Source organism: Gopherus flavomarginatus, chromosome 8 (assembly GCF_025201925.1).
Source record: "Gopherus flavomarginatus isolate rGopFla2 chromosome 8, rGopFla2.mat.asm, whole genome shotgun sequence".
NCBI lineage: Eukaryota > Metazoa > Chordata > Testudines > Testudinidae > Gopherus > Gopherus flavomarginatus.
Window position 1 is genome coordinate 84,323,620 of NC_066624.1, and position 26,428 is coordinate 84,350,047.

Sequence of the window (26,428 nt, forward strand, 5' to 3'; positions counted from 1 at the left end):
ACACGGGCTTGGAGACTCCGTTTATAGGTTAACATTTTTACAGTTCTAGAAACACACTGCTGGGGAGTAGAGTCCCCTGGAAGCCTGCACTCCTGTGACCGATTAAATTTTTTTGCCTTTAAAACATGGTGTCAAAGAGAAAAGCTGTTCATTCTTATTCCAAGTCTGAGGTTTGTAAGCCACCTTGTTGCCTACTCTGTACTTTCAGTAGCATGCCAGCAAAATGGCAGTACAAACTTTCTTGTCATCGCCTTTGCTTTTGTCTGAGAAGTTGCTATCTTGAAGGGTTCAGATGAAACTGTGAAACTCCAAAAGAGCTTGGCATTGCCGTGACTCAACTGTTGACCAGTGCTCTGTACCATGGCCTCAGTACCACGGCTATGCAATAAAGGTCCACATTCAGTTATGGGTACCTAATCATGCAGGAACCCTATCCAACTTTAACTTTCTAGCCAGACTGGTCGGTCCGCCAGTGAGTATTTCAGTTCTCTAGTTTGGTTCAAGCCACAGCTGTTTTCTAAAGAGGCCATGGCTACACTGGCACTTTACAGCGCTGCAACTTTCGCGCTCAGGGGTATGAAAAAACACCCCCCTGAGCACTGCAAGATACAGCGCTGTAAAGCCTCAGTGTAATCAGTGCTGCAGTGCTGGGAGCGCAGCTGGGAGTGCGGGGAGCACCCGTAAGGGATGTGGTTTACGTGCAGCGCTGGGAGAGCTCTCTCCCAGCGCTGGCGCTCTGACTACATTCACACTTCAAAGCGCTGCTGCGGCAGCACTTTGAAATTTCAAGTGTAGCCATACCCAGAGCTTGTGAGATCAACTTATCCAAAAATTCAAAATGATCTCCTCCAGACTGAGTTCATGTTGCTTCACTTTCCCAAGAAAAATCTCTTAGTCTTATCTTCAGCAGTGCTGCAACATCTGTTCTAGGCAGAAACTAACATCCCTACTATGAAAGCAGCTTGCTCCAGGACAGGCTGATCACCCCCTAAACACACAAGTCTTCAACATCTGTGTATTTTACTGGTCACCTTCCAGCTGGCATTTTGTTTTGTTTGGCAACAATAGAATAAACCAACCATGATGTAGTAAATATACTGCTTAACCATTTCTGTCACTTGCCTCGTGGGATGCATATCACTAGTTACTGTTCCCTGGGATCAGTGAGCTTCACCAAACCAATTGAGCTATCACTATGGCCACGTCCAGACTAGGAATTAAAATCGATTTTAGATACGCAACTTCAGCTACGTGAATAACGTAGCTGAAGTCGAATTTCTAAAATCGAGGTACTCACCAGTCTGGACGGCGCGGCATCGATGTCCGCGGCTCTCCGTGTCGATTCCGGAACTCCGTTCGGATTGATGGAGTTCCGGAATCGATGTAAGCGCGCTCGGGGATCGATACACCGCGTCCAGACTAGACGTGATATAGCGATCCCCGAGCAATCGATTTTAACCCGCCGATGCCGCGGGTTAGTCTGGACGAGGGCTATGTCAGTGCTCCTTCACCTACTCCTTTGATTACTGGGTGAGAGCTAGTAAAAATAGCAAAAGGAGAACTAGGAACAGAACGACAGGGCCCAAGAAAACAACATGATTCTCTAACCACATGGAAGGAAAGTGGAGTTTCAACCTAGAGTGTTCATGAAAGAAAGTGTTTCCTTTTAATTCAATCCCACTAGACTACAGGGATTGGCTTTAAGATCCATAGAAATAGGGAATCAAAATTACACCTCTGACTCCTGTTGTGCAATGCCTTGCCCTAGCTGTCTGCCTAGCTGCTGTCTTCCCTCCCTTGTGTAGCTTTATTTCAGTGGTGAAGTGGTGTCAATTTTAATTTAAAGTATTTGGAAATTCTTTTGGATCAAAGAGCCTATAGAAATGTGCATGCTATTCTAAGCAAACAGTAGCATTTAATAGAGATAAGTGAAGGTGTACAGATAAACTAATAACTGAGTGGACAAAAATTTCTGGAGGTTAGAAAAAGAATTATTTCCTACTCCTCTGGTCCTTGAACAACTTCATTTCCCGGATCAAAAGTACCAAAATCGTGCAGGAGAGGTGGCTCTGATATCTCCAGCCAAAGTGGAAACTGGAAATACTTGAAGTGCGACAAAAAAAAAAATCTATTTGAGATTTACAGCCCAAGTTTGTATACTAGAGAGGTTTAGATAAACATCCAAGCTTTAGGGTGCTTATCCAAGTATTTTTTAATTTTTCAAGCATTTCAACTTAAAAATATTTCAGCAGCCTTTTGTAAAAATACAGTCCCCGCGTTTTAAAATGTATGGATTAATCTCACAATAGGACTTCACTGCAAAGTATCCACAGAGGTACTGATCTACAGCCAGATACAAAATGTGAAATAACTTCTATATGACTAAAAACCTGTTTGTTTTAAAGGACATCCAATCTAAAGTAGTTATACAGGAGTCAATATAGAATGAATAAAAGTAAATCCTGGACCACAGCTAAAACAAAACTGAAGAGAAAAGGGCAGGGTTTTTTCCCCTGTGAAATGAGAGTAAATTATATATGAATGTAAAAATATAGCACTTAAGAAGTAAAATGCACTGGAAAATGATCATATTGACTGTGTTACATGGCCAAGTTAATCCTTTATGACCCCTAAGGAACTGGCTACAGATTTACAAGACTTGGCAGAATTTCATTTGCAGCAGACATATTTTACTTCCACCCTTTCCTGCAGAATGTTAAGGTCAAAGATTTCAATATATGTACTAGACAAGATGATGTAAGTGCCAAGTCTTGGCTAGATCAGATTTTTTTTAATATACAATTCAACTTAATGACTCAGAAAAAAATTCAAACCAACATGTTCAAACCAAACATATGTTCCCACAAGCACAAGTTATCTAGCATACCTAATTAAGGGGGGGGGGGTTGTTTCTTGGTATAATGGAAGTTTGTATAAAGCCATCAGCATTTTGCGCAAAGACATTTGGGGTATGCAGTCCAATCTGCACTGTGTTCATTTAGCCCAACATTCATTATACAGCACCATAATGGTCCAGCACATTTTTCTAGACTCATTCAAGTCAGAGGAAATGAGCAACCATGCTGGTGTGTAAATAATCATCCTGGGACTGTATAAAATGGGGAAATGTAAGCAGCCAAATTGAGGAACAGTTGACACTGATTTTCAAGAGGACCTACATGATGATTCATATTAATTGAAACCACAAACTGATTACATTATTTAGTGTCTCAAAGTGTGTCATACCAAATTGAGGCTATAAATAATATCTGCAATAAGAATATTTTGTCTTTTGGTATATTTGTTCTGGTTTGAACATGCATTTTTTATATTACAGCTAGTGAGTTGTTACATACTCTCATTCAACAGCTCTAATCCATTGATCACGCAAGGGTACACATTGTTAGGTGTATGTTATTCTTAAACAGTTCTTTTGCAAACCCAGTAGCAACTGCAGCTACTGTGCTTCCAGTTGGACTCTGTTTACACAATAGTTACTCTTTGAGGTTTCAGGTTTTTTAAAATTGGGATCTGTCTGAAGAAAGCAGACAGAATGTGCTGTCATCCTGTCTATTGCATCAGGAGAGACTGTAAAAATTTAATCAGATTACAGTTATATGGGCACACAACTGAAAAAGCAGCTCTCTTCTTTCAAACCAACAAGTTACTAAAAAAATACTCATGTAATTCATATAACTTCATAGGCCTTATTCTAATCTCATGAACTGGTATAGCTCCACTGACTTCCTTGGAGCTGCTGCTCACTTATTCCTAAGTAAGTGAGGGCAGGTCTAAACTATAGCCTAGGTTAATATACATTACTTCGCTTAGGAGTGTGAAAAAGCCCCCAGATGTGTTGCAGCTGCACTGATGTAAAACTGTAGCATAGACTTGCCCTGAGAGAAGAATCAGGTCTCTCTGTAAAAGAAAGACTTAAAAAAATATATTCACACATCGCATTAAATTCCTTATCAACTCATCTTTAATGTCAACGTCTTCGACAATTCTACTTCTCATTAGTTATATTTCTGAGCAATTTTAAGAAAAAAAGAAGCCTGGTGGCTTTAACATATTAGTCCTGCAAAACATCTACTTTCTAATGCCAATTTCAATTAAAAATTCCTTGAAATCTGCTATGAAAATATAAGAGGTAAAATTAGTCTTATTAAAAAGGGACCTAAATTCACCAATTTAGTCATTCAGATACAGCAAGTCCTTAAAGGCAATGGGCCATATTCTGATCTTATACTGGAATAAACCCAAGGTAACTCTATTGAAATCATATTGAAGTCATAAAACTACTATATGTGATAAACAGAAACAGAACAAGTAAGTTTAATCAAGGTGTCTTGATTCCAAGATGTGATGCAACTGAAACCTCAAATTAACAAACAAAAGACCACATAATGCAATAGCATCAGTACATTTCTTAGCAGATTTCTACACATCACAAAATCTGTCATATCTCATGCCCTGATGAAAGACTAAGCCATAGATCAGGGGTCAGCAACCTTTCAGAAGTGGTGTGCCCAGTCTTCATTTATTCACTCTGATTTAAGGTTTTGCATGTCAGTAATACACGTTAATGTTTTTAGAATGTCTCTTTTTCCAAGTCTATAATATATAACTAAACTATTGTTGTATGTAAAGTAAATAAGGTTTTTAAAATGTTTAAGAAGCTTCATTTAAAATTAAATTAAAATGCAGAGCCCCCCAAGACCGGTGGCCAGGACCCAGGCAGTGTGAGTGCCACTGAAAATCAGCTCACATGCCGCCTTTGGCACCTGTACCATAGGTTGCCTACCCCTGCCATAGATCAAAGATTGAATTCTGCACTTAGCATCTGGCTCCCAAAGGTGATCCCTCTAAATAAAGGTTAGGATGCATTGATGAAGCAATGTTGGGAAGATTCTTCCAACACTGTACTTGATATAAAATTTTCCTGGGCCAATTCCTAGCCTCCTTACTCATGTGAGTAGTTTCCTTTACTTCAAGAGGGCTACTCACAGACACCAAGCAGGACTTGGCCCTGTGGATAAAAGCAGGACTTACTATATTAAAGTCTGTCAGTTCAGTACCTTTACCAAACTATCATCTCACTTAAAAAGCAGGAGGGGGAAGAGAAAAAGAAGAAACAGTGATAAAAAATGTTCATGTTAAAACTCGGCATTTCATCTCCATAAAACTACATAATGTGCTTGTAACTCAGCGTCACCCAGTGTGGCTCTATCCTGCTCTAATAGCTGGATGCTAGAGTTCATACAGCCTTTGTGCTTACAGAGTGGGATCTTTTAGCTTAGCAGTAGAAACTTATGCTTTTAGATGTAGAGGGTCTGGGTTTGAACACTGCTACTAACAGGACACCCATGGCATAGTGTTACAAATTGGTGAAATTAAAATGGATCTTATCTTGTTTCTGGAAGCTTCCAATACCACACACAATTTACACGCACAATAATATTTCTGACAACAAACATGACTGTGCCCTCCCCAGATCCATACATGCACGAAACCAAGGTAGCTGCAGAAGACCAGTAATATCCATGCAGGAGGCAAAGGGACTCCTCATGGAGCATTGCTTTTCCACCTACTCTTTGGCAATATTTCTCCATCGACATACAAGCTATTATTTGCCTCTGGTCTGTCACCAGAGGGGAGCATCAGACCCCTCTTTACACAACAGACTTAAGCAGCATTTGAAATTTGTAAACAGGAAGCATGCAATCCTACAGCCCAACGCAATACCAAAGTATAAAAGGAAGTATGAAGACCGGAACTTCAATCCAGCTGAGTGTGCTAAATTTAGCAGAGTGTTACTATAGAGGACATTCTGACAATTACATAAATAAAACAGAGACAGCTGCTGAGACACACTCAGCATTTGGCTGACACAGTATCTCCAGAGGCAAATGTGCTCATTTTTAAATGCAAATTAGAACTTTACCAATAAGGAAACACTTTGCCAGCCATGTCAAGAAAACTAAGGTTGTTGCATACAAAGGTCTTTGTAACCTGTTAGGAGTCCTAATGAACATTTTACATCATCATCTAATTTCCCTTGCATAACTGACTTTTGGGCCACTACAGTCAAGGATCTGACAACACTTCCATCATAAAGATTTGTTTTCAGTAGTCAGACCTATAATTCAGAATCTGTGCTTTGGGTTGAACTTTAGCCAACAAGGTCTAAGCCAGGAACAGTTCTGTCACGTTTAAGTAACAATGTCCTCTGCCCAAGCCCCCTGCCAAACAATGTGTGACTAGCCAGACTTTTGCCAATCTTTGACCCACATGGTTTTTGTTTTTATTTTTATTCATTCACCGCACCTTCACCAGGCTGGGATAGGGGTGCAGGAGGGGGTGAGCCAGAAATATGGGGTTCAAGGTGTGGGAGGGGGGCTCCGGGCTCGGGCAGGGAGTTGGGGTGCAGGAGGGCTGGGGGTGTGGCTCTGGGGCAGGGCCAAGGGTTCTGGAGTGTGGGAGGGGGCTTAGGGCTGAGCGGGGGGGATGTGGAAGAGGGTGTGGTGTAGGAGAAGGATTTTATATTTGTACTATGAAAGTTAATATATGATTTGATTTTATCCTGTCAGCCACCCTTTTTGAATAGCAGAAAAGAATGACAGATAAGAACAATCCTTATGACTGATTATGGTCACCCTTTTGTTTTAGGATAAGTTATAACGTCTACTATGGTTTCCTATAGGTATTACAAATTAGGCACTCTAGTTTATATATATATATATCTTTGTCTTAAAGGTTTTAGTAAGTAAGAGACAGGATCTTGTATTGTATCTATGTTAAGGAGATTAGAGGAATGTTGAGGACCTGAAGCCCCAATGTGAATTGTTTTAGTTATAAGATTTAGCAAGGCTTGATTTACAATGTATCTGCTGAATATAAAATACAGAAACCTCCAAAGGTATACAGACAACAGTAAGAGATTGTGTGAATGAGGAATGCATGCATCAGGAAAAGATAAGGTGTGAAGACCATTGTTATAGCCAAATGGTCAAGAAAGGCATGAAGAGACAACCTGACACCATCAATGCGCATCCAGATTGACAACTCTGAGGTGAAGGCTGGCACCCCTAAGGACAACTGATTAAATCTAAACCAAGCCAGGATGACCCTCTCAGGAGGTGTATTGGAACTTAACATCAAAAGATACACCAATTAAGAAGTAACCCAGTCACAAACTGACACAGCAAAATCCATAGACTTCAACAGAGGAAAAAAGACTATAACAACAGGGTGCTCTGCCATGGAGCCTTGGGTTTCTTGCCACACTCCAGGAGCATCGGATCGTGACCGACAAGAGCCCAGCTCCTCACCCGTGCTCAATCTAACTGGCCATTAGACTGACTTGAGCTACAACAGACTGGTAAACATCAACTGGCAGGACTGTGTGTGCGTGTGCGTGCATGACTGAAAAGCATATGCTAACTCTTAATTTTTCAATAAATGCAGCATATTTGCTTTTTCCTCTATAAAAGATTCCATGTGCTTTGTATAGCATAACAGCGGGGTCTGGGAGGGAGTTAAGGTGTGTGGGGGAGTTTGAGATATGGACTCCAGCTAAGCAGCACTTACCTTAGTCAGCTCCCAGAAGTGCATGGCATATCCAGCTCTTATGCAGAGGGGCGGGGGAGCTCTGTTCACTGCCCATGCCTGTAGGTGCCATCCTTGCAGCTCCCACTGGTCGCAATTCCCGGCCCACGAGAGCTGTGGAGCCGGTGCTCAGGGCAGCCACAGGAGCTCCGCTCGCTACCCAAGCCTAGGAGCCAGGCATGCTGTCCGTTTCTGGGAACCATGGGGAGCCTGCCTTAGCCCCACTATACCTCCAGCTGGACTTATTCAAGTGTGTCGGGGAGACAGGCTGAGATCTGGGCAGGTGGGCTTGACTGCACGGCACCAAACAGAAGATGGAAACCATGCAAGTTGGACAGAGGGACCAGTCATCCATATAGATGCCCTGACCCACTACAGTGTTCCCTGAGTAATAAGGCATACATCACTCCCCAGACTGTAGGATGCATCAAAAGAGGATGCAAGTAAAGATTCAGATCCCCGAAATGGGAAAGTAAGATTTAACTAGCCCTGCATATAAAGTATTACAGCAGAACCTCAGAATTATGAACACCAGAGTTGCAAACTGACCCGTCAACCCCACACCTCATTTAGAACCAGAAGTATGGAATCAGGCAGCAGCAGAGACCAAAAGGAGAAAAAAGCAAATACAGTACAGTACTGTATAAAATGTAAACTACTAAAAAAAAAAAGGATAATTTAAAGCAGGATTTGACAAGGTAAGGAAACTTTCTGTGCTTGTTTCATTTAAATCAAGACGTTAAAAGCAGCATTTTTCCTTCTTCATAGTAAAGTTTCAAAGCTGCATTAAGTCAATGTTCAGTTGTAAACTTTTGAAAGAACAAACATAACATTTGTTCAGATTTACGAACATTTCAGAGTTATGAACAACCTCCATTCTCAAAGTGTTCACAACTCTGAGATTCTACTGCAGTTGCTAGCTCGTTCTCTCCCTCACTGGATGATCACAGACGAATAGATAGGTTCCCCACCCCCTTCATTTAACTATTTTGAAACCTGGTACTGAGGGCTTGTCTACATCACAAAGTTGCAGCGCTGGTGAGGGGGTTACAGCGCTGCAACTTAGGAGGTGTACACATCTGCAGGGCATCACCAGCGCTGCAACTCCCTGTTTGCAGCGCTGGCCGTACTCCCGTTTTGTCTCGGGTGTAGAGGATCCAGCGCTGGTAATCAAGTGTAGACACTTACCAGCGCTTTTCTTGACCTCCGTGGAATAAGCAGGTATCCCAGCATACCTGAGGAAGCCTTTGGTAATCAAGCAGGTCTCCTTCCCTGCGGTTTGCTCTCGCGTTCCCCGAACCCCCGAGCAAGCAGGTCTCCTTCCCTGCGGTTTGCAGGGGGGTTCGGGGAACGCGAGAGCAAACCGCGGCGAAGCTGGTCTCCTTCCCCGGTTTGCTCTCGCGTTCCCCGAACCCCCGAGCAAGCAGGTCTCCTTCCCTACGGTTTGCAGGGGGGTTCGGGGAACGTGAGAGCAAACCGCGGCGAAGCTGGTCTCCTTCCCCGGTTTGCTCTCACGTTCCCCGAACCCCCGTGCAAGCAGGTCTCCTTCCCTGCGGTTTGCTCTCGCGTTCCCCGAACCCCCGTGCAAGCAGGTCTCCTTCCCTGCGGTTTGCAGGGGGGTTCGGGGAACGCGAGAGCAAACCGCGGCGAAGCTGGTCTCCTTCCCCGGTTTGCTCTCGCGTTCCCCGAACCCCCGAGCAAGCAGGTCTCCTTCCCTGCGGTTTGCAGGGGGGTTCGGGGAACGTGAGAGCAAACCGCGGCGAAGCTGGTCTCCTTCCCCGGTTTGCTCTCACGTTCCCCGAACCCCCGTGCAAGCAGGTCTCCTTCCCTGCGGTTTGCTCTCGCGTTCCCCGAACCCCCGTGCAAGCAGGTCTCCTTCCCTGCGGTTTGCAGGGGGGTTCGGGGAACGCGAGAGCAAACCGCGGCGAAGCTGGTCTCCTTCCCCGGTTTGCTCTCGCGTTCCCCGAACCCCCCTTGAAGCCGCCCAACAGCGCTGCAGTGTGGCCACATCTAACACCACTTGCAGCGCTGGTTGCTGTAAGTGTGGCCACTCTGCAGCGCTGGCCCTATACAGCTGTACTAATACAGCTGTAACAACCAGCGCTGCAAAATTGTAGATGTAGACATATCCTGAGTACTCTAAAGTCACAACCAATAGCTTAAAGTGGCTAAGAGTTCCTGCAGCTGCCTTTCTTATCCAATTTCCATAGAAAATGAAAACAGAGGGAGAAAAAAAAAAAAAGTTTCTCTAAACCCTTGTTCGGTCCCTAGTTGGATGCTCATTTCCATGGATACAGAAGCAGGAAACAGCTGAAATTCTTAAGAGTCCTGTTATTCTACTTTCGTTCCTTCCAACTTCTGCATCCACCCGAGTTGGAAAAGAAAAGCCGCCAATAACCCGTAAAAAAGGAACCCCAGCCACTTTTAGATGTTGGCCATCCACATCAAGTGGCAGTCTAAAAGTATCATAAATAAATAAATAAAAATTGCCTTCAGAATTCAGGCGCCTGCACTCCCAGAATTTTTAGTACTTTGAATTTAGAAAAAGCTGCTGGTGAACTTTCCCTACCTCTCCCCATCTCCTGGGCCTTGAACAGAGGTTTATTTGTTTTTTTTGTTTGGAATGGATAATTGGTTAGTAAGTCCATAACTATGCTTATAACCAAGATATCTGCACAGCAAGCACCTTCTCCTGACAGATTCCTTCAAGCATGACACAGTAGACCAGGAGTTCTCAAACTGGGGGTTGGGACCCTTCAGGGGGTCATGAGGTTATTACCTGGGAGGTTGTGAGCTTTCAGCCTCCACTCCCAAACGCCTTTGCCTCCAGCATTTATAATGGTGTTAAATAGAAACACACTTTTTTATAATTTATTGGAGGGAGTCACACTCAGAGGCTTGCTGTGTGAAAGGGGTCACCAGTACAAAAGTTTGAGAACCACTGCAGTAGACAGTTTTATTTTTGTTGCACTCATAAATGTGCTGTCTCAAACACAACAGTAAATATAAAAAGGTAATGGAAAACTACTGAATGTACTAAAATCCACACCAATTTGGCAAAGAGAAGTGATTCTTGGGTTTTGGAACTACTGAGTAGAATTCAAAACTCAAAATTACCCAGAACTTCATGATGAGACCACTAAAGGTTGATAAGGAAAACTCTTAATAGCTTCTTTGTGATACAATCTGTGTATATGAGAGTTATATTTTGTAATCTGTGTTACAAATCAAGTATTTTTTCTGGAGCATATCCTGGAAAATGTAAGGAACTCTACAACATTTTCTGTATAAGGCAAGGTAATTAACTTGCTAGCATACAGCTGATTTAAAACATATTGGATAGTACTTTATTTTCAGCTTAATTTTTTTCCTCTTTTGAAACCACACACAAAGTACTCCTTGCCCATTTGGGCAAGAATAACTCAGAACTCGCATGTGTACTTTTAAAGGAGCAACTAGTAGGCAATTTAATTTTATTACAGTACAAAGCAGGGGTCGGCAGCCTTTCAGAAGTGATGTGCTGAGTCTTCATTTATTCACTCTAATTTAAGGTTTTGCGTGCCAGTAATACATTTTAACATTTTTAGAAGGTCTCTTTCTATAAAAGTCTATAACTACATACAACAATAGTTTAGTTATATAAGTAAATAAGGTTTTTAAAATGTTTTAAGACGCTTCATTTAAAATTAAATTAACATGCAGAGTCCCCAGGACCGGTGGCCAGGTGCCATAGGTTGCCTACCCCGGTACAAAGGAATCCAAGAAAAGCCAAGTCTTCCTAGACACACAGCAACATTGTATGTTGTCACTGTTCCAAGAAAAGGAGAGCCCTTCATGAGAAAAGGTCTAACCCTGAATGTGTTTACTCCAGCTAGTCCTAAAACAATTCTATTTTTCTTCCACCAGAGCCCTACATGACTATAAAGGTCCTGTAGCAATGAGACTGGCTCCCCTACTCTTTCCTTCCTGAATCTGATCACAATACCACAAATTGCTACCCGGATGGGAAGTGAAAGACCCTAGAAAGTACTCCCCATTCCAGATCACTAGTGTGACATTAGTTTGCACTGCCTATTGCTCACAGGATCGGTCTTGGCCTTCACAATAGGAAAATTAAATGTGTTAATGCAAGAGCTGGAATGCTCCAATCAGAATTCTGCCAATAAACATGAAAATGAGTGATTTATGACAACTGTAAAGCTGATTTTAAAGTTGTATATGATTTAAAAACTTGCAAAGACCAGATTCACTGGAAAAAAGAAGAGAAGTATAGCATCTGGACAGCATCAAGGGTGGTGGTTCAGGGGAACTATTAATTTTCTAATAAACTTATAAATCTGTAATAAATATGGTTAAAAGTTTGACTACGTTGATGTATACAGATCTATGCAAGCCAGCCAACAGGTACTAAGATCTGGATGCACATACAATACTTAAAACACATTTCAGTATATAGAGTGAGGGAATCAGCCTTAATTATGAGACATTTACATTGTCAAAGAAAGTAGCAAACCAACAAAAGAATTTGTTAAAATATTCAGCATATATCAGGAAGAAGAATGGAAGCATTTGACTGAGACTTTTTCCAGGATTGTTAACACCAGAACATGCTCAAATGCAAACACATTGTTTTGTCTAAAGTAAGAACCATATTTGAAAACTTCAAATTAATTAACCTGTGAGACAGATAGCGGTGAGGTGGATATTACCGCAACTGAGGTAGAGGCCAAACTTGAACAGCTTAATGGGACAAAATAGGAGGGCCCGGACAATCTCCATCCGAGGATATTAAAGGAACTGGCGCATGAAATTGCGAGCCCGTTAGCGAGAATTTTTAAGCAATCGATAAACTCGGGGGTTGTGCCGTACGACTGGAGGATTGCTAACGTAGTTCCTATTTTTAAGAAAGGGAATAAAAGTGATCCAGGTAATTATAGGCCTGTTAGCTTGACGTCTGTAGTATGTAAGGTCTTGGAAAAAATTTTAAGGGAGAAAGTAGTTAAGGACATAGATGTCAATGGTAACTGGGACGAATTGCAACATGGATTTACTAAAGGTAGATCGTGCCAAACCAATCTGATCTCCTTCTTTGAGAAGGTGACGGATTACTTAGAAAAAGGAAATGCCGTAGACATAATTTACCTCGATTTCAGTAAGGCGTTTGACACGGTTCCACATGGGGAACTGTTAGTTAAATTGGAAAAGATGAGGATGAATATGAAAGTTGTAAGGTGGATAAGGAACTGGTTAAAGGGGAGACTCCAGTGGGTCGTATTGAAAGGTGAACTGTCAGGCTGGAAGGAGATCACTAGTGGAGTCCCTCAAGGATCGGTTTTGGGACTGATCTTATTTAACCTTTTTATTACTGACCTTGGCACAAAGAGCGGGAATGTGCTAATAAAGTTTGCGGATGACACAAAGCTGGGGGGTATTGCTAACACGGAGAAGGACAGGGATACTATTCAGGAAGATCTGGACCACCTTGTAAACTGGAGTAATAGTAATAGGATGAAATACAATAGTGAAAAGTGCAAGGTCATGCACTTAGGGATTAATAATAAGAATTTTAGATATACGTTGGGGACGCATCAGTTGGAAGCGACAGTGGAAGAGAAGGACCTTGGGGTATTGGTTGATAGCAGGATGACTATGAGCCGCCAATGTGATACAGCTGTTAAAAAAGCAAATGCGATTTTAGGATGCATCAGGCGAGGTATTTCCAGCAAGGATAAGGAGGTGTTAGTACCGTTATATAAGGCGCTGGTGAGACCCCATCTTGAATATTGTGTGCAGTTCTGGTGTCCCATGTTCAAGAAGGATGAATTCAAACTGGAACAGGTCCAGAGACGGGCTACTAGGATGATCCGAGGAATGGAAAACCTGCCTTATGAAAGGAGACTCAAAGAGCTTGGCTTGTTTAGCCTGGCCAAAAGAAGGCTGCGGGGGGATATGCTTGCTCTATATAAATATATCAGGGGGGTTAACGTTAGGGAGGGAGAGGAATTATTTAAGTTTAGTACTAATGTAGGCACGAGGACGAATGGGTACAAACTGGATATTAGGAAGTTTAGACTTGAAATTAGACGAAGGTTTCTAACCATTAGGGGAGTGAAGTTCTGGAACAGCCTTCCGAGGGAAGTAGTGGGGGCAAAAGACTTTTCTGGCTTTAAGACTAAGCTTGATAAGTATATGGAGGGGATGCTATGATAGGATAGTTTAATTTGGGCAACTGATCTTGGATTATCACCAGATAAGACTGCTCAATGGTCTGCGGGGAGATGTTGGATGGGATAGGAACTGAGTTACTGCAGAGAATACCTTCTTGGGTGCTGGCTGGTGAGTCTTGCCCACATGCTCAGGGTTTAGCTGATCGCCATATTTGAGGTCGAGAAGGAATTTTCCTCCAGGGCAGATTGGCAGGGGCCCTAGAGGTTTTTCGCCTTCCCCTGCAGCGTGGGGCATGGGTCGCTTGCTGGTGGATTCTCTGCAGCTTGAGGTCTTCAAACCAATTTTGAGGATTTCAATAACTCAGTCCTGGGTTAGGGGTTGTTATAAAAGTGGATGGGTAGGGTTCTGTGGCCTGCCTTGTGCAGGAGGTCAGACTAGATGATCATATTGGTCCCTTCTGACCTATGAGTCTATGAGCTGAGAGAATATTACTGCTTAGTTAGATCAGACTATGCACATTTCCAAGACCTTGCTGTCCCCTTCTGCTGATTCTGCAAGTTGCTGAGTTCTTCTGAGAAATGCAGACTATCTTCAAGTCCCATTAACTTTAGCATGCAATACCTTGCAGGATTGGGCCCTGGGTGGTTTTATTAGCATTGGAGGGTTGACAGTTACTCATAAGAACAGCCATACTGGGTCAGACCAAAGGTCCATCTAGCCCAGTATCCTGTCTACTGACAGTGGCCAATGCCAGGTGCCACAGAGGGAGTGAATCCAACAGGCAATGATCAAGTTCTCTCTCTCCTGCCACCCATCTCCACCCTCTGACAAACAGAGGCTAGGGACACCCTTCCTTATCCATCCTGGCTAATAGCCATTAATGGACCTAACCTCCATGAATTTATCCAGTTCCCTTTTAAACACTTATAATCCTAGCCTTCACAACCTCCTCAGGTAAGGAGTTCCACAAGTTGACTGTGCGCTGTGTGAAAAAAAACTTCCTTTTATTTGGTTTTAAACCTGCTGCCCATTAATTTCATTTGGTGGCCCCTAGTTCTTGTATTATGAGAACAAGTTAATAACTTTCCCTTATTTACTTTCTCTACATCACTCATGATTTTACACACCTCTATCATATCCCCCCTTCGTCTCCTCTTTTCCAAGATGAAAAGTCCTAGCCTCTTTAATGTCTCCTCATATGGGACCCTCTCCAAACCCCAAATCATTTTAGTTGCCCTTCTCTGAACCTTTTCTAATGCCAGTATATCTTTTTTGAGATGAGGCGGCCACATCTGTATGCAATATTCAAGATGTAGGCGTACCATGGATTTATATAAGGGCAATAAGATACTCTCTTTTGTCTTTAAAAATACGCAGAGGAGGGTGGCGGGGGGAAAGAGATCATAAACATTTTAAACAGTTGTTAAAAATAATAAAAGCACTAAGCTGAAATGTTAAAGTTCAAATTATGTTCTGAATTCTAAAGCAGTTTGCCTCAGCTTTGAAGCACATATTGACTAGCATTTCATGCACCAATACATACTTACATGCCAGACAGTTAACATTTGAAAAAAATCTATCCTTTGAAGAGCACAGTTCCCTATGTACTAAAATGTACTGAAAATCTGGCCATAAGTATTAAACACCCCCCTGAGCGCTGCAAGATACAGCGCTGTAAAGCCTCAGTGTAATCAGTGCCACAGCGCTGGGAACGCGGCTCTCAGCGCTGCAAGCTACACCCGTAGAGGATGTGGTTTACATGCAGCACTGGGAGAACACTCTCCCAGCGCTGGCGCTCCGACCACACTCACACTTTAAAGCGCTGCCGCGGCAGTACTTTGAAACTTCAAGTGTAGCCATACCCTGAGAGTGTTAAGCTCTTTTGAAATCTTTATCTGCATCACAAACTTCACAATAATCACTCTTTTGTGATGTGTACATTAAGTGTGTGCCTCACTGCAAAATAGTCAGAACTGGCTAGAGTATCAGATGTTTCTTTGCTTATCAAGACAAGTCATGTACTTTTACCACTTTAAAAAACAAAAGTAACCTCCTCACAGTATCTCTTAAACGTAAGAAAGTAAATAAGCAACTGTTCTCCCAACAATTTTATAAGCAGTGTATATTGCACTGCAGGTAGCACCGAGCATACCCATCCTACAGGAAATTAAAAACTTATATGTAGTGTTTGTATGTTTATTAGTCTTTCCATAAGCTTTTTGTCTCCAGTAATCAACTATGAGACAAAAACATAAAATTAAGAAAGTAAAATAAAAAAAATCAAGACCTGATCTTTTGATGCTATTTCCACCATCCAGGGACTCAAATGTTATAGAATCATAGGACTGGAAGGGACCTTGAGAGGTCATCTAGTCCAGTGCCCTGCACTCATAGCAGGACTAAGTATTATCTAGACCAGAGGTAGGCAACCTTTCAGAAGTGGTGTGCCGAAACTTCATTTATTCACTCTGATTTAAGGTTTCGCATACCAGTAATACATTTTTGTTTTTAGAAGTCTATAATATAAAACCAAACTATTGTTGTATGTAAAAGTAAATTAGGTTTTTAAAATGTTTAAGAAGCTTCATTTAAAATAAAATTAAAATGCAGAGCTCTCCAACCAGTGACCAGGACCTGGGCAGTGAGAGCGCCACTGAAAAATCAGCCCACATGCCACCTTTGGCACATGTGCCATCAGTTGCCTACCCCTGACAGGTGTTTGTCAAAGCTGCTCTTAAAAATCTCCAATGATGGAGATTCCACAACCTCCCTAGGTAATTTATTCCAGTGCTTAATCACCCTGACAGTTAGGAAGTTTATGACAAGTCCAGGCTCATACTCTTTTGGCTGAGCTAATCTTGGTCAAGGACAAAGGCAGCTGATTGACACCTTTTGGTCTCCTGATTCGGGGGTGGGGTGGGAGAGGAAGAGGGAACTGGTTCAACTTCCAGCAAAGCCTCCCAAATTTAGTAACTCCCACTGATCTAAATGAGTGTTAGTAAGGATAAAAACTCTTCGGAACATTTCCCTATTGTGGTCCTTCAGACAGAAATTAGAACATATTGTTCCTGAAGTATGGGTCACTTTCCAGATGCAGAAACCGACTGATAACTAGTATTGTTGCAAATGCCTTAGTAACTGGGCTATAAGTGCTGCCTGAATGTTCTTTTTAAATAAAACAGAGCTGGGATAATACAAATAAAATGCTTACTTTACTAAAAGGTGCTTTGAATTTGCCATACAGTAAAGCACTAATTTCATACACACAGTGTGTATACTAACACCTACTCACAAAATGGGACTCAAAGCTTCACTTGCATTTTCTTTATCTTATTGCTTGTTGTGTTAATTGAGTCCAACCTGAATGCCTTCTCAGACTATGTGTAACCAGCCATGGACTTGGATGGATATCAAATTCTTTCCATTGACTTAACTGGGCTTTGGATCAGACCCATTCTACTCAATGAAGCGTTTGTTTCAAGCATGCATTGGACAGGTCTCAATTACTAAACTAAAAACAAAAAGTTTATTTGGTACATTACGTCATTACAATGTAGGAACCAGCTGCTCCCTAAACAACTGTGCTGAATTTCTTGTAAATTGTCAACAGGACTGCTTTTCAGTGGATAATCTGAAATTGACACGTGCTGCACAAGTGAGCAAGTTTATTTAGCTCCTGCCTTTTTGACTGTTTACTACATCAATAAAAAAATTCTTGTCCTTAGGCTATTTCTTTATGAGGCCATCTGTTTAAACAAGATCAGTCAAACAGAACAGTGAGAATTCTTACAGAATACTTTCTTCCAATTCCCTACAGCTAATTAATCAAGGAAGTCAAGGACTGAGATTTGCAGTAATGACCCATCCTGAGGTCAGTATTTACTTGAGAAAAGAGGAACTGGAGCTGTAGCAGAGCTGAGGACACACAATGCTGCTTCCCTACAGTCATTACAGTTCCCATTTTCAAAAGAACTCAGCACCCACAATGCAGGCCAGATTTTCAGAATTGTTCCACCCCCAATTAAGCACCAAATAATTGGTAAAATTTGGAGCTCTTTTGAAAAATCTAGCCAGAAATTTCATACTGGGAGCTGCTGAGCTCTTAACAGTTTAAAACATCTGGTCCCAATTGTAGGTGCTGAGCACCTGAAATTCCAGCCCTGAACTCTTTAGAAAGTCTGGCTTTAACTATTTAAACAGTTAGGCTGCAAGAAGTTCATCTTCATAACAGAAGTGTTTCTTTCTGAAGAGCTCCTTTATTCTGCACAGATGGATAGCTCACAACCCCAACTTGCCAGGGAAAGCTAATATTACTTATCAAGGGAAAATGGATGTTTCAAGTCCTCATATAGCATCAGTGAGAAACTGCTCCCATTCCACTCCTGGAGCTAACACTCACCAGTACTCTTGTAATGGAAGTCAGCACAGAAAAGCAGTAGGATACCTAGCCCACCTCTAAGACTTTGTATCTTATTCACCTTTACGCTAGTGACTGATTCTTTTTAGTAAATCCTTGTGCCTGTTTCTGATCTCACACTATTATAAATTAGGATTAACTTTATTAAAATTATTGTAAAACAGGTGTAAGGTCAGAATCCAGCTCAGTAACTAGACAACACCTTGCTGTAATAAGAAGAGTTCTAAATTAACACACACTATGGAACAAAGACTAGTTAGTTTTTGCATTTGATTGAATGGCATCTGCTAGAACTTCTTTCATTAGTGGAATCTGATTTTCCCTATACATGGGCACAAGTTGGTTTTCACTGAAATCCATGGAAGCAGGATAGGCCTGTGGAATCTGATCCTATATCATCTGGAAGTCAACAGAAACATTCCTGTTGACTTCAATGTCTGCTGAACTTAGCCCATAATGAGCAACTAAGTTTGTCCAGCACTTTTCTCTTGTTCAGTCTTACATCTCAGGTTTAGAGGCTAATGGTACTTTTTCTGTTTTAATCCACACATGAATTACAAATATAAGAAGACATACGAGATTTTAATTACAACAGTCAAGTAGCAAAGGGGTAGCCGTGTTAATCTGGATCTGTAAAAGCAGCAAAGAGTCCTGTGGCACCTTACAGACTAACAGACGTATTGGAACAGATGCATCTGACAAAGTGGGTATTCACCCGCAAAAGCTCATGCTCCAATACGTCTGTTAGTCTATAAGGTGCCACAGGACTCTTTGCTGCAATTACAACAGTGACATCAAAAGAATGAAATTAGCATTGCAGCCAAATAAATATTTTTACTTTCCATGATTTAACTCTCATCTTCCAGTAAGATCCTTCAGGTCATTAAACTATGATCTTTCAAACCCCATATTACACTTGCAAGAAAAATCCACACTAGAAGTTCATCAAGTTGCTTCCACAGCAAAAAAAATTCAAATTGTGTTATAGATATCCTAGGGGATTAAAAGAAGAAATACATTGATTTTGTTCGTGGTTCCCATATAAAATTCCAGTTTAAGGTTCCTAACCAAAGCAGAGTTGTTGCTTTAAACTATTTCAGAAATCAGCCTGAAATTACTCTGTGCTTCATCACAAAGAAGATCATAACTTACAATAAATTATACAGCAATACATAGTGCACCTTTAATTTTGGTTTGCATAGAATAGGATGAAATGGCCAAATATTTTCAGGATAAGGTTTTTGAACATTTATCAGCGTATAAGAGATTCTACAGCAGGGGTCGGCAACCTTTCAGAAGTGGTGTGCCAAGTCTTCATTTATTCACTCTAATTTAAGGTTTTTGCATGCCAGTAATACATTTTAATGTTTTTAGAAGGTCTCTTTCTATAAGTCTATAATATATAACTAAACTACTGTTGTATGTAAAGTAAATAAGGTTTTTAAAATGTTTAAGAAGCTTCATTTAAAATTAAATTAAAAAGAAGAGCCCCCCAGACCAGTGGCCAGGGCAGTGTGAGTGCCGCTGAAAATCAGCTCGCATACCGCCTTCAGCACATGTGCCATAGCCCTCGTCCAGACTAACCCGCGGCATCGGCGGGTTAAAATCGATTGCTCGGGGATCGATATATCGCGTCTAGTCTGGACGCGGTGTATCGATCCCCGAGCGCGCTTACATCGATTCCGGAACTCCATCAATCCGAACGGAGTTCCGGAATCGAAGCGGAGAGCCGCGGACATCGATGCCGCGCCGTCCAGACTGGTGAGTACCTCGATTTTAGAAATTCGACTTCAGCTACGTTATTCTCGTAGCTGAAGTTGCGTATCTAAAATCGATTTTAATTCCTAGTCTGGACGTGGCCATAGGTTACCTACCCCTGTTCTAGAGTCACAATATTAAATTAAAACTAACAAAAAAAAACAATATAAAGAAATGTCTATACATATATTATAATAACCATATTGAAGTGTAAAGGAGTCAGGATGTTTTGAGAAGAGCCAAACGTAAAATATTGTTGCGTGTCTGAAACAGTGTACTGTAAAGTAACTACTGAAAATTGTGGGGTAGTTATTTACTGGTGGAAAGTGACCTGTTTTGTGATTAATTATGCTTTTTAGATGCTTTACTTCTGTCCTATCAATATGGGCCAGATTATGATACCTGTACTCATCTTGAGTAGTATCTTACTCCATGAATAGTCAGACTACTCATCTACTTATTGAATAGGGTGCTCCTGAATGTGAGCAAGGCTATTAGACTGTCCCTTAATGATTAAATATACCCCCTCCAATGAAACTACTATCTAAATATCTCCTACACAGTTCCAATACACTCCCATGAGAGAAATGTCACCAAACAAGATATTTTTATGCCGCAGAAAAGTAAAGTCACTGTTTAAATTGAAAAGGAATTATTCCTCTCTCATATCTTCAGTTTATGGCCCTCTCTGAAATATAATTCTGAGGAGCACTTTATATTTGCATTTTAAAATAAAAAATCATCTTAAATTAAAAGCTACAGAGACCCTTACAATGCCCGTACCTTGAACCAATTCAAGCACTGGTAAAATAGACTTTAAAACAGTAATTAACAGTTTCATATGAAATAAATGATATTTACATTGATTAACATACTTCAATAGTGCAATTCACTGCATAAACTGAATGGTCCCTCAATGCCAACAATCCAGTAATTTTTTTGTTTTTAAATGAGCAATTAAATTTGGCAGAGAAAAGAAATCAAAACACTTAAGACATGATCTAGTCATGATACACCTCTACCTCGATATAACGCTGTCCTTGGGAGCCAAAAAATCTTACTGTGTTATAGGTGAAAGAAACCATGTTATAGTGAACTTGCTTTGATCCACTGGAGTGTGCAGCCCCGCGCCCCCCGGAGCACTGCTTTACCGTGTTATATCCAAATTTGTGTTATATCGGGTGACGTTATATCGCGGTAATGGTGTAATTCCAAATATTGTTATTACTGCAAATAAGTACTTCATATGAGACACATGCAGCCAGTTTAAACTCTAATCCTGCAAGCTGCCTGCACAGAGCCCCACTGATTTAAAATGAGTAGCAAGCCAGCCAAGGTACCTGTGCATTGTAGCTTGCAGGATCAGGGCCTTGATGATATATAGGCCAATTCTGCCACTTTTACTCATGTGGAGTAGAAACTTGCTCAGTGAGTAGCTCCACTGAAGTCTGCTTTGGTATTAGTGTGTTTGGGGCAGATTTTTGCCACACTTATTCACCTTACACTTGCAAGTTGCACAATGAAAATCAATGGAATTAGCTGCACACTAAGTTGTTACTCAACATGAAGAAGGGTGGCAAAATTTTGTCTTAGATTTATAGACTAAGATAATTTTGAAATTTCCAGCACTAACTAGCATACATCAAAGCACTTACTAGGCATGTTAACACACACCACCCTCATTATGTCATGCATCCTGAATGCTACGAAAGGCTTGCAAAATGTGTCAAAATTATTTTGCCAGGGAAGCCTTTCAAAGTCAAGTCAATAATATTCAGACTAAAAAAGTAATTAGAAATGTGACATAAAAGTAACTTTTGTGATCAGCACTTCAAGAGCAACCATGTTTATTTATTTACGGTTATCTTCAGAGACACACTTCCCTGCTGCACACCCACAGTAGTCAGTTGTCGTTCTGCATGTTTTAATCTAATTCAGGGCCAGATCTTGCAAACACGTCTGCAAATAATCATTACACACGGCAGCAGCCCACATCTACTTCAGTGGCTTTACTCACATAAATAGGGATTTTTCTCATAAGTAATTTTTGCTGGGAAAATCCAGTGGTTTAGGGCAACAGCCTGACATTCAGGAGGCCAAATACAATTCCCTGCTCTGCCAGATTTCCATTGTGATCTTGGGCAAGTCATCTGTGGATCAGTACCCAAAAGGCCACAAGGTACCTGGGTGCCTAAACACCAGATTTAGCAATCTAAACCTAAACATAGATATAGTAACCTAAATCTGTTTTAGACTCCACTGCAATCCATAAAATTCCTGCTGAACCCTATAGGTGTCCTAACTCACTTGGGTGGGTTACATTAGATGACAAGAGGTAGATATTTACTAAGTTTGACACAACAAGAAATGTCTTGATATCTAAAACTGTGGCTTCATCATCCACAGAATGGACTGAGTTACATACTGATTTGAACTTCCCTAAGTATTCTGTCCTCAATTTGGACAATAAATGGTCTTCATGCACCTTTTTTTTTAAAGCTGTAAAAAAAAAAAAAACAGCTGACTTTTGGGGGCAGGGTGGAGAGACAAGAAGAGTTTTTGTTTTGTTTAACAGAATTAACCCCTAGTGTGGTTCTTGTAACTTTAGTTGCAATAAATTGCTCAATTCTGGTCTGTTAACAATCTGTCTTTTTGTACTCTTCATGAACATTTGTAATTCTGTATTAATGAAACATTGGCCTTTTTGATCAAGACTATGTATGTAGTTTGATTTGAAAATAGAGCAAGATAGTATTTGGCAGCCACTTTTCCTCATGCCTGTTATGAATGATTTCCAATGTAAGTAATTTAATGTTTTGAAAATTGAACATGCTGACTGTGTCTGTTATACACTGAAAATTACACACTGTTCCACAAAATACCAGCAGCCTAGAAATTAAGCTCAAGACTGATATAACACAAAAGAGAGATGTGTCAAGTTCCATTTCTCACTGAGTAGCAAAACATACTTAATAGAAGGCAATAAAATGTGCACAGAATAACTCGGGAAAATCACTAAGGGTTAGAACTGGCATCTGCAGCTAACAAACAAACAAACTTGGTATGTGTCTAGTATCAAGAATCTCAAGGAGCAGCTTCCAAGTCAGCAGTCTGTTATACATCAGTACAGATTATACTGAAATACAGATTTTCTTAATATTCATGTTAGCCAGAATCCACTTAAGAAAACTGACAGCCTCCATAATACAAATAACTGTTTTCTATTAGTATTGTTCAAAATTAATAGATCAATCCTACTTCACAGAGATATCACCAGGATTAGTTAATGTAAACCCCCCAAACACCAGATTACTTAAGTATTCTGTTGATCATTGTACAACGGTCCAGCAGCTATTCATTAAATCTTAAGATCCTATCTAACACTCACCCTGAAACATTTATTTCTCTCAGTTAATAAAATAGACACATACTACAGTTTGAAAGGCTGCTTTTATGGGAAATGTACTTGAAATGGAAGCAGTTTGCTGCTGTAACAGCAGCATCAGAGCGCACACACAGAGCAATAAACTTCACAGAGCAGTTTTGTAAGAAATCACCAATGGGAGGTAATCCAAAATCACAAGCTAACAAGGCCAGCACTGTCCCTATAAGGAAGCTACAGATGAGCAAGTTCACATGCCTGCAGAGCCTGGAATACGTCAACACAAGATTTTGTAACATTAGTTATTACTGAAGCTCCCAACAACCTTGCCTGATACTGTCTAATCAAATGGGATCAGATTTACGAGAGTCACTCCCAAAAAAGTTTTCTTCTGCACACTGAGAGCATTAAACCAGACAATAAAATAACCTTATCGCTTTGAACTCGTCAAGACTCTATGCCGGGGGTCGGCAACCTTTCAGAAGTGGTGTGCCGAGTCTTCATTTATTCACTCTAATTTTAGGTTTTGCATGCCAGTAATACATTAACATTTTTAGAAGGTCTCTTTCTATAAGTCTGTAATATGTAACTAAACTATTGTTGTATGTAAAGTAAATAAGTTTTTTTAAAACGTTTAAGAAGCTTCATTTAAAATTAAATTAAAATGCAGAGCCCCCTGGACCGGTGGCCAGGACCTGTGCAGTGTGAGTGCCACTGAAAATCAGCAGGGGTGCCAGGATTGCTAAATCTGGTGTTTAGGCACCCAGGTACCTTGTGGTCTTTTGGGTACTGATCCACAGATGACTTGCCCAAGATCACAATGGAAATCTGGCAGAGCAGGGAATTGTATTTGGGCCTCCTGAATGTCAGGCTGTTGCCCTAAACCACTGGATTTTCCCAGCAAAAATTACTTATGAGAAAAATCCCTATTTATGTGAGTAAAGCCACTGAAGTCAATGTGGGCTGCTGCCATGTGTAATGATTATTTGCAGACGTGTTTGCAAGATCTGGCCCTGAATTAGATTAAAACATGCAGAATGACAACTGACTACTGTGGGTGTGCAGCAGGGAAGTGTGTCTCTGAAGATAACCGTAAATAAATAAACATGGTTGCTCTTGAAGTGCTGATCACAAAAGTTACTTTTATGTCACATTTCTAGTTACCTACCCCTTCTCTAGGCTATTTTTATCACCATGTGAAATCCATCTAGCAGGATAGGATACCTTTCCCATGCAAGATCCAGTCAGAGATGTGCATTAAAAATTACAGCAAAACTATGACAAGTGGCTCCCTGGAAGCAAAAGCAGTATTTTGACAAATGTGTCTGACCACTTTTTCAACCGGTTTTGGGCATAAGTTCTTTTGTTATTGTTTTACACCCCAAGGATTGAATTTCTTGCTGCTGTCTAGCTTCTTAGAACATTACAAGATTCAACCAGCAGAAGGTGAACAAGCTTTGGAGCGAAAGGGAGGGGGAAACTCAGCTCTCCAATGCCTTCAGCTAGGAGCAAACTCTTATGTAGAAATTAAGTAGCAAAGCTTCACTGGGAAGTAAGTTGGGTCACAGTGAGTGGCACCATCTGCTCTTCCAGGAGCTAGGAAATAAATAGCCCATCAACACCTTGTCCCTTGTCATGAGTCTCAGGCTTTTCATGGGGGAGAGGAAGTAGGACTGATTGCTTAACAGGGAAGGGTGAAGAGGGGTAAATCTCTTCCCCAATAGGGGGAAAGATCCGGACTTTGAACATTAGCTTTTCAGCCAGTGTAGGTCTATATTTGTGTGGTCTGCCTTACTATTTGCTAAATACATTATGAGCCTCTATTTATCTGCTTCCTGGTCAACAACTTGAAGATCTTTAACTAGTTCCTCCCCAGCAGGAATTTCATGATCAGTAGATATTCATGCACCATGAAGAAAGCGCTACTCCCTCCTCCTCCCCAACCTCCTCCTAACAAAACTGTTTCAGAGGCTTAAACATATTTCCACTTAAAACAAAAACCGTTCCCTGTTTCAACATAAGGCAAGTCACTCAAGAGCCCAGAGGTTTATCTTTCAGATGGACGTTGGTTGCACAGTAGGCAGAACACACGTGCCACCAATTCCGCTGAAACTCACAAGCCCAAAGCCAGAGCTAGCGATGCTCTTGGAGAGCCTCCCAACAACGGGGCTTAGCAGCGCCAAGCTGGGAGAACTATCGGAGAGTTTTAAACGTCTCCTCAAACCACAGCTACAAATCATCATCAAACCACCATCGGCGGGGGGGAGGAGGGGCAGCCAACGTCCCAATTCCTCCCAACTTCCAGTTCGCCTCTCGCTGCAACACCCCCAAGCGCAGAGAATCCACCGCGAGCTGGAGGCGACCTGGCGGATCGGGGGCAGCCCAGCCGGGAGGGCAGTTTCCCCGTGTCTCCTGCAGCGGGTCCGGTCCTGAATGAATGAGCCCGAGCCCTGCAGGAGCGCAGGAAGAGGGGCCCGGCTGGAGCTGCACCCTCCCCCCGCCCTACCCGCTCCTCACCTGCGGGGATGGGGGGCAGCGCGGTGTCCCCTGCCCGGCTTGGCGGCGCTAGCGGGAGGGTCAGAGCCAGCAGGAAGAGCAGGCTGGGGGGCTGCCTGCTGCCGTTCAGCGCCATCTTCGCCCCTCCAGTGGGACGTGCAGCCAGCGGCTCCCGTTTGCCCCGCCGCAGCTGGTCCCGCCCCCCGCCCCACGGGAGGCGCCGGGCTCCGCGGAGAAGGGGGCGCTGCAGCCCCCCCGCAAGCTCTCCGCCTCCACCCGCCGCAGCAGTGGGCTGCCTGGGGCCGCCTGACTCCTCCTTCGCTCGGGGCAATAGGCAAAGGGCCGCCCCAGGCCGGGCGGGGGCTTTATGAGCTTGGGGTGGTGGGAGGGTCCCGGGCAGCCGGCAGACCCTCCCCGCCCCCGCCCAGGAGGGGGATGGGAGCCGCGGCTGCTCCTCCTGCAGCATCCCAGCTATTGGCTGCGGGAGCGGGACTGGCTCAGGCAGGTGGGGGCGGGGGGCTCCGGCGCGGCGCGTGGGGGAGGGGATCGAGCCGCGCAGAGCCGGCTCCGGCGCTGGGGGAACAGCAGAAGGGGCCCGG

At 42.2% G+C, this 26,428-nt stretch overlaps 1 protein-coding gene across 4 annotated transcripts in view; it reads right to left on the reverse strand.

Annotated features, from left to right (window-relative positions):
* The window catches only part of PLOD2 (procollagen-lysine,2-oxoglutarate 5-dioxygenase 2), a 92,523-nt gene extending 66,336 nt beyond the window's left edge, over positions 1–26,187 (reverse strand). Inside the window, exon 1 of one of the 4 annotated variants that reach the window (XM_050965904.1) lies at positions 25,851–26,183. In XM_050965904.1, the coding sequence (XP_050821861.1) occupies positions 25,851–25,965 (115 nt within the window). In that variant the 5' untranslated portion in view covers positions 25,966–26,183. Of the gene's footprint in view, positions 1–25,850 lie in introns of all 4 variants that reach the window. The other 3 variants (XM_050965901.1, XM_050965902.1, XM_050965903.1) reach the window with 3 other exon arrangements.
* Between the last annotated feature and the right edge of the window lie 241 nt (positions 26,188–26,428).